Source organism: Macadamia integrifolia, unplaced genomic scaffold (assembly GCF_013358625.1).
Source record: "Macadamia integrifolia cultivar HAES 741 unplaced genomic scaffold, SCU_Mint_v3 scaffold1866, whole genome shotgun sequence".
Taxonomy (NCBI): Eukaryota; Viridiplantae; Streptophyta; class Magnoliopsida; order Proteales; family Proteaceae; genus Macadamia; species Macadamia integrifolia.
Window position 1 is genome coordinate 62,076 of NW_024868393.1, and position 7,702 is coordinate 69,777.

The window sequence follows — 7,702 nt, forward strand, 5'->3', positions numbered from 1 at the left end:
TCCCCGATATCAACCCCGTCGTCGACGACTGCATCTCTTTCTTCAACTCCTTCCGCTCTCTTCACCCATCGTCTCTTCATAGAAAATAAATGCTAAGATGAAGCTAATGGATTAGGCCACCTCAAACAGGAGGGAAGAGCTTCGCACACCGGAGGGAATAGAATTGCACGTCGGAGGGATGGATCGAGTTGCAGGTTACCGTACCTTGATCTTCTTCTTCTTGTTCGATCGAGTGAGTGAGAGGAGTGAGATGGGAGATGGGAGATGGGAGATGGGAGATGGGAGATGGGAGATGGGTTTAGAAGAAGCATATAAAAGAGAGGGCAATATTGTCCTCTCACAATAGGTGGGGGTATTTTGGGTATATTGTTAAAAAACTAACAGGTTTTCATTCATTTCACACGGTCGGCTAACGGCAAGGACCGATTTGGAATTTTTTGAATTTTTAGGGGGTGGCTTTGACGTTTCGAAAAGTCCAGGGGGTGGCGTTGAATAAGGACCAAAGTTCAGCGGGTGGCAATGCAATTTTCTCTTTTATTTAACCATTCATGTGATTTCTAAACCATGCATGGTCCTTAGACTTTGGAAAACTAATGATATTAGCCCTTCACCCTTCCGCAGTTTGTCTAGGTAAAATAGACCGGCAGCAAAGCTAAAGTTGATAGGAGACTCAAAATGTTTCCATTATTTACTGCAAAAATACAAAGATTTCAATGAACACTTATGTATAGGCAAAATAATGGAAAGAATTTCAAACACTACAAAGTTGATCTTAGAGAGTGACCACATGTTTACAAAAGGTGGTTGAGTATGTGAGGTGCCTCACGCCAATGCAATATTTCTCTACTAATTATATTGCTACAAAGAGCATTCAAGGGGCATATTCCCATTGAATCTTCTATAATCAGTACAGTAGTTATAAATCATGTAGTTTTTTCTGACCCACATCATCTGACCTATTTGACTGTGACTTAGCTTACTATAAACAAGTGATGTCCACCAATTGGCATGGGAATTAGAGGCACATTGGCTGATACTGACTGGTCCATTCCACTTGCAAGCCCTAGCCCTAAACCTTTGAAATCTAGCAATGGAGGGTGCACTATGCCAGTCAGTCTTCACACGCCCACCCTGTGTTGCCCAGTTATCAGCATCCCATATGCTGGAATAAGCCCTCATCCCTTGCTGGTTTGGGTAAGCAATGCCTTTACTCTTATAGTTCCGGAAGACACGGATTGGGAGCCGATCAATAAACCACCTGAAAGAAGATCAACTATGATATAAGTATATTTATTGATGGACATTGAAGTGTCATCAGTGATCTCTTAGCTAGTGAGGGAACTTACACAATCTGGCTTGGGTTCCAATGTATGGTGTAGTTGTGGAAATCAGCAGTTGGGTCAAACCAGAGATGAAATTGTTGTTCTTTGTTTCCAATACCCTGAGTGTAGACATTCGTGTGGACAGTGTAAGGTTGTCCTGATAGATTCCCCAAGAGCTCAAAGTCTATCTCGTCATGCTTTGGACCAGTTGAAGACAACTGCATAAATTTGATCAGAATGGAATTTTAGCCTCTTCATATGAAAGATTATGTAATTTCATACATCTAATAGAGATTATTGAGATAGTCCCACATTAGCTGTGGGTGACTCGATGATCATGGCATCAAAGCCGGTATATTGGGAGTCTATCGATGATGGGCTCTTTGCTCGACGCACGAAGACAAAGCCCTAAGAGGCCTGCACGTAAGGAGGAGTAGTGCGATAGTGTTACATCGGCTGTGGGTGACTCTCGGCGATCATATACAAAAGCCACAAGAGACCACCACACTTTAAGCCAGTTGGTTTTAAGATGGAAGACAAAGCTTTAACAGAGGTTCAGGTACAATTTATAAAGCATATTAAAATTAAGATATAGAATTGAAATAGATGCTTGTGGTGTGTGTGGCGAACCTCAACTTTGGTTCCTTTCTGTGAACAGTCAGACTTACATAGTAGGCCGTGACAGTGCCAGCAGAGTTCCCAGGTACTAATTTGATTAGCATTTCTATGCTGCCAAAGAGGAACTTTCGTTTTGTTTGGAATCCGGAACCTGGTAAGCCCAAAACAAGGCAATAACTTTAGCTTGTTAGGACAAGATACCTGGACTTGCTAGTTTGTTATGATAGATAGGAGAAATTACCTGACAACTTGGTCAATGTAAGCTGAAGATCGTCACCATTACCCTAAATCTCCATTTGTTGACTGCCCCAGTTGGAATATACACTCTTGGGAAATGTAGCATCCACAAAAGTACTCAAATTTAGTGCCATCACAGAGAGAGCAAAAGCAATGAAGAGAGCTTGTAAGTTGGCCATGCCAACCCAAAAAGCTCAATATCCTTCGTTAATATCACTCTTTTAATTTCTTTGGTAGCTAGAGACAAATGGTTCCTTCAGCACTGAAGATAGAAAGTGGAAAATGCATTTGAAGATGGTTCTTGAGAGGGTTTATATATCTTAGGAATGAATTTCTATTCTAGGGTTTAGCTATTATTATGAAGAAGAGGAATGAATTGCATAGTCTACGCTCTGCAGGGTTATTACCAAAAAAAAAAAAAAAAAAAAGGCTCGCAGGGTCAACTCAACTTGTCTCTTTCAAACACATCAGAAAATTACTTGTCTCTTTCGATATGTCCATGGAATGTCATCGTTACAGCTTGGAAAAAGCTGTTGTCAACCAATACAATACGATCTGGTGGGCTTTTTATATTGTTGAAGAGAATTTTTTTCATAATTTCATGGTCGGTCGTGGGAGTAGGAGACGACGTGCGGGGGACATTATTGAGAGGAGAGTTGAGAAATCGTGCAAGGGATGAGGCAATATGAGAGAGAGAGAGAGCCAGCTGCAGTTTCATCGAATTCGACGTGAGCGCCTACACCGACAGGAAGAGGAAGCAAGGTTAATCGTAATCAGTCTTATTTCCTCAGATTATGATCCAATTTTAAAAACCCTGTGGTTTGATAGTCGGTTACTTATTTAACATGAAAGCGTTACTAAGGATGTTAGTTTGGAACCAAAATCAGGGACCGACCCACCATAACCTTGAACCCGATGAATCGTTACTTCAAAGTATTATTAAGGATGCCAATTTAGAATCAAAATCGGGATCGACCCACCATAACACTGAACCCTATCAGTGTCATTACTAAATGGGATGGCTGTGGGATCTGATCTTGGGATTGATCATTAAATGTGACCGGTTTTCCAACTTAGACCAAAATACCAGTAAGGAATTGGCTGGAACTGAAACTCAAACTGTTACAAACTCTTTTCTTGGATGAATGAAAATATATTAAAGAAAGAAAAGACAAATACAAACGAAAGCCACAAAGTTAGTCAAATGGTAAGCCCAAACAAAGGAAGAATCAAAGGGAAGACAAATAGACTGTCAAGGAGTATACATAAAAAACCAGGGTGGGCCAAATTACACGCAAATAAAAGGTTGAAACACCAAAATGGGGGAGGGGAGACTTTTTTTTTTTTCTCTAAAAAAATTTGTATTAAAAATATGGAAAAAAAAAAAAAGAAAAGAAGCTAAAGACACCCTCTTGAACCAGCCACAACAATAAAGAAGGAAGACTAAGGAAGTCTAACCCACCTTAGGCATTACCGTCAGTAGGCTAGACCTCCAAAAAACGAAATCCTTCCCAAAAAATAAAAAATGCCACATCAATCTCTAGGAGAGATGAAATCTTGGACGTCTTAAAGCATCTACTTCCAACTCCATATTGGTCAAGACAAGCTAAGTATGAATTGGAGTGGAAATCTCAAATCTCGCTATTGACTTTGTGAGGAAATCGGCAATCGGATTCACCTCACGATAACAATGAGTAATTTTCTATTCTTGGAGTTGAGATAAGGCAACAAAACCATCCATCTTTGATGAACAAACCATGGAGTTATCCCTTTTTGCGTAAGAGATACCATTGTGACCGAATCACATTCAATCCACAAATGATTCACTCCTTGCATCTTCGTATGTTCTAACCGACCAATCATTGCCAAGAATTCTGTTTCAAAGTTTGCCTTCACTCTGAGATATTCTCTGAAAGGGGTGACAACATTGGCCCTCTCATTCCTGAAGACACCTCCAGCCCCTGCCTTGCCCAGATTACCAAGCTAGCATCCATCTATGTTAAGTTTGATTCAGCCTAAGGATATTTCAAGCAAATCCCTAGACATAGGATGGATGATTGGAGCACCTACTCTCCTAGCACACATAAGATATGTAATAGAAAATATCTTACTTGTGTATATGAGAGATTGCAAACTAATCTCACTTCTCAGTACTATATATAAAACAAGTGTTTTGAGGGCTTGAAAAGATCCTCAAATCGCCTAGCATTACGCTCCATCCAAATGAAGAAGGGAATTAGAACAAAGCCACTCAGCCGCACACTCTTTTGAAAGGCATGGATTTTGCTTTGATCTTCCACCATGAGATAAGACCTCAATCCCATTGAAAGATGACCATCGGGTAGCAAAGAAATCACAGAACTTACGCCACAGAGACACCGAAAGCTCACATTCATAGAAAGTACAAGTGATGGACTCCTCAGCTCGACCACACAATTCACAACTAGAGGGTAGCATCACTCCTGGTTTGTGCACTTTCTTATATGTTAGCAGTTTCTCATGGGCAAGTCTCCAACCAAAGGTTTCCTAGAGAGGTTGAATCTTCGGATTCCAAATTATAATTCCATCCCACTTTAGGTTTCATCTTTCGAATTTCCTCCCAAGATGATTTAATTGAGAAAAACCCCGAGGATGCTGGACGCCAATGACATATCCTCCATTGGGGAGAGGGATACCCTCTTGGCCATGTAAACAATATCACTAAAAAAACTCAACCTCAACCTGTGGGAGACTGATGAGCACAATAATGTGTGAAATCTTAAGGATATATGTGTACATTTTGCCCCACTTTGGATAGTACTACTTTTATTTTTCTTTTTTTTTTTAGTTTCCAAGTCTATAAGAGAAAGTGCTTAAAGTGAATCAAGAACCAGTCCAAAGGTGAGACCCACTCATTGGTACCACATCTTCTCTCCTACAAAATCTTGAAGATTATTTTCTCTCCTTGCCACCTCACAAAATCTTGAAGATGCTATGCAGAGATTCCTTTCTGATTTAATCAAGATTGCAAGATATTGGTGAATATTGTAAGGAAAGAATAGAATTTGTTAATTTTGGAAACAGATTCTCTCTTTCCTCACACAATATCTCAGAGAATGAGGATTTTTACCAAGATTTAATTTAATTTAATTTTCTTTCTTTTCTTAAAGAAGACTTGTAGAAGGAAGGAGGCAAGAAAAAAACCCTATAAAAGCCCCTTCCTCCCCCCTCCTATTTTATTATTCCCCTTAGTTTATTTTCTAGTTTATGCTTAGTTTTCTTCTCTCTCTCCCTCTCTCACTCTTTAGTTTTAGTTCTTCTCTATTTTTGCTTTAATCACTTTTGTAATAGTTTTTTATGTCAATTAATGCAAGCACTCTTTTATTCTTATTCAGCCTTTTATGTTTATGATTTATGCAATTGAGTTGTAATTTTTAAAGTTATAGTTCTAGGCCTAGATCTAGGTGACAAGATCACGAGCCGTGGAGCATCTTTTTTTTTTTCAAGATTTGTTTTCTCTAGTACTAGAAATTTCAGATTTGGTTTATTCCAGATCTGGTTTTTAGTACTGGTAGTATCTCAAATCACTCAAGCTTTCAAGTTCAAGCATTGATTTAAGTAAGTAGGCTCCTTCATTAATCTTCTCTCCCCCCTCTCATTCTCTCTTCTGACTACCCTTTCTTTCTTAATTGAGGATTTTAATTTCAGTCGTTACATTATTGCTATCCCTTTCCCCCAAGGTTCATGGCTAGTGTATGTGTTGGCTTTGCCCCTCCTAGCCATAGAACCATCAATTTCTTACTTTTATTTAATTGTCTCGCTTTCCTTAAAGCCAAATAGAGTAACCCTTGTAAGAGTGACTCTCTGGTTAAGTAGGGAAGCTCATATTATGATGCATCCCACGGACTAAGTAGAGAAACCTACTTGTGAGTCTCGCTCTAGCTTTCTCCCCTTTCTTTTACTTTTTTTTTATTTCAGCATTTTTTTCCTTTATTGTTTTTTTTTAAATTGCATGAGTTGTTTATTTTCATTTATTTATTTATTTAATTTTAATTGCGTGGCTTGCGTCTTTAAATTCTTAGATGACAAATGGTTAGGACGTTATTTTAGATACATATGTTTAGGACGGTAATTAGTATTAGATCACAACCATTAATCGGTTCACTTTCGCATTATTAAAAGAAATAAAAAAATAAAGTGACTGCTTTCCTTGTGTTCGACCCGTAGCTATACTGATCCGTACACTTGCGGTTATATTTTAAATCCCAATAAGTTTTTGGTGCTATTGCCGGGGAGACAGTTTCATGTTATTTTTCACTTTCTTTTGGTAAATTAGAGTGTTTTGTTTGCTTTGTTTTGTTTTTCCTTTTCTTTTATTGAATTCCTGAGAAGAACAACTTGCAATAATAGTTGCATCGGTGGAGGTCGTCATGCCTCACAGTATGATAAAGATAGGTTTTGCCCTGTAGCAGTACCTCAGGAATTGACCTGAGCAACCCCGGATCCCTGCCGATAAGCTCCCAAAAAGCCAAAAAAATCAAAAAAATCATAAAAAAAGTTTTGCTATCCATTCTTTTGTGCTTGTCTTACTCTAATTGTGGGTAGTTTTCTGTTGCATGAGTGTTAGGTGGATACATAATACTAAGAATCGATTAGAAAGAAGAGATCCAACAAGTAGTGACCCTATACGTTTGCTCTCTTTAAAACCCTTCAATGTGGGAGACCAACAGCAAAACCCTTCACCTAAATCTCTGAAAGATAGGTTCTACCCTGCTAGAACAGCCCAACCTTCCTGCATAGTTCTACCACAAGCCCAGGGCAATAATTTTGAACTCAAATCTCAATACATCACTATGTTACCCCACTTCCATAGGTTGACCTTTCAAAATGTATACCTATTTCTAAGGGAATTTAAAGAAGTATGTGTTCTAATTAAGATCCAACAGCTTTCTGATGATGCTGTTAAGCTTAGGTTTATCACTTTTGCATTGAAAGACCAAGCTAAGAAGTGGTTGAATGGATTACCCATAAATTCCATAACCTCATGGGAACAGTTCACAGTTGTCTTCCTTATGAAGTTTTTCCCAACTCACAAGACCAATAAGCTTAGAAGTGATATCCTTCAGTTTAGGCAAAAGCCTAGTGAGTCATTTTCCAAACTTATAGAAAGATTCAAGGATCTACTCCAAGAATGCCCTCACCATGGCCTAGACCTATGGCATTTATGTCAAATAATTTATGAGGGTATTGATTGCCGAACTAAACAAATGATAGAGTCTATGTGCCCTGAGGGATTCACATCCTTTACAGATGAAGGAAAGGCATGGGAATTCTTACTTGACTTAGCTGACAAAACACGTGAGTGGGAATCAACCCAAGAGAGTGAAAGAACCATAGGAGGAAAAGGATATTTTGTGGATGGGATAGTAGCCAAGGAAGCCCATTTGGATAGCCTAATCAAGAGAATTGAGGCTATTATTCCTAGAGAGCCATCATTAGTCAATTTGGTTAAGATTTGTGCTTGGTGCCAGTCCCCTGGACATCTC

The 7,702-nt window shown here is 38.9% G+C and overlaps 1 protein-coding gene and 1 non-coding gene across 3 annotated transcripts; both read right to left on the bottom strand.

The window, feature by feature from the left end:
• Nucleotides 1-800: 800 nt before the first annotated feature.
• On the bottom strand, nucleotides 801-2,456 carry LOC122065047 (probable xyloglucan endotransglucosylase/hydrolase protein 26). 2 transcript variants are annotated; one of them, XM_042628832.1, is made up of 4 exons: nucleotides 2,182-2,456; nucleotides 1,991-2,091; nucleotides 1,347-1,540; nucleotides 801-1,258 (listed from the first exon to the last, which is right to left on the bottom strand). In XM_042628832.1, exons 2-4 carry the CDS (start codon nucleotides 2,042-2,044, stop codon nucleotides 859-861), a joined length of 648 nt encoding a protein of 215 aa, XP_042484766.1. In that variant the 5' UTR covers nucleotides 2,045-2,091; nucleotides 2,182-2,456; the 3' UTR covers nucleotides 801-858. The 2 variants fall into 2 exon arrangements, with proteins under 2 accessions (XP_042484766.1, XP_042484767.1); XM_042628833.1 differs by lacking the exon at nucleotides 2,182-2,456 and having other exon boundaries at nucleotides 1,991-2,175.
• A 4,802-nt stretch (nucleotides 2,457-7,258) lies between these two features.
• On the bottom strand, nucleotides 7,259-7,365 carry LOC122065053. The gene has a single exon (XR_006135897.1). It is a non-coding gene; the product is annotated as a small nucleolar RNA R71 (small nucleolar RNA).
• Nucleotides 7,366-7,702: the final 337 nt, after the last annotated feature.

What these genes read in the sequence shown, in the direction of transcription:
- LOC122065047 (XM_042628832.1), bottom strand. Translation starts at nt 2,044, where the DNA reads ATGCTAATCAAATTAGTACCTGGGAACTCTGCTGGCACTGTCACGGCC. An exon ending in GCACTGTCACGGCCTACTAT is followed by an intron (nt 1,541 to 1,990) that starts GTAAGTCTGACT and finishes AAATTTATGCAG; the next exon opens with TTGTCTTCAACTGGTCCAAA. An exon ending in TGGAACCCAAGCCAGATTGT is followed by an intron (nt 1,259 to 1,346) that starts GTAAGTTCCCTC and finishes ATCTTCTTTCAG; the next exon opens with GTGGTTTATTGATCGGCTCC.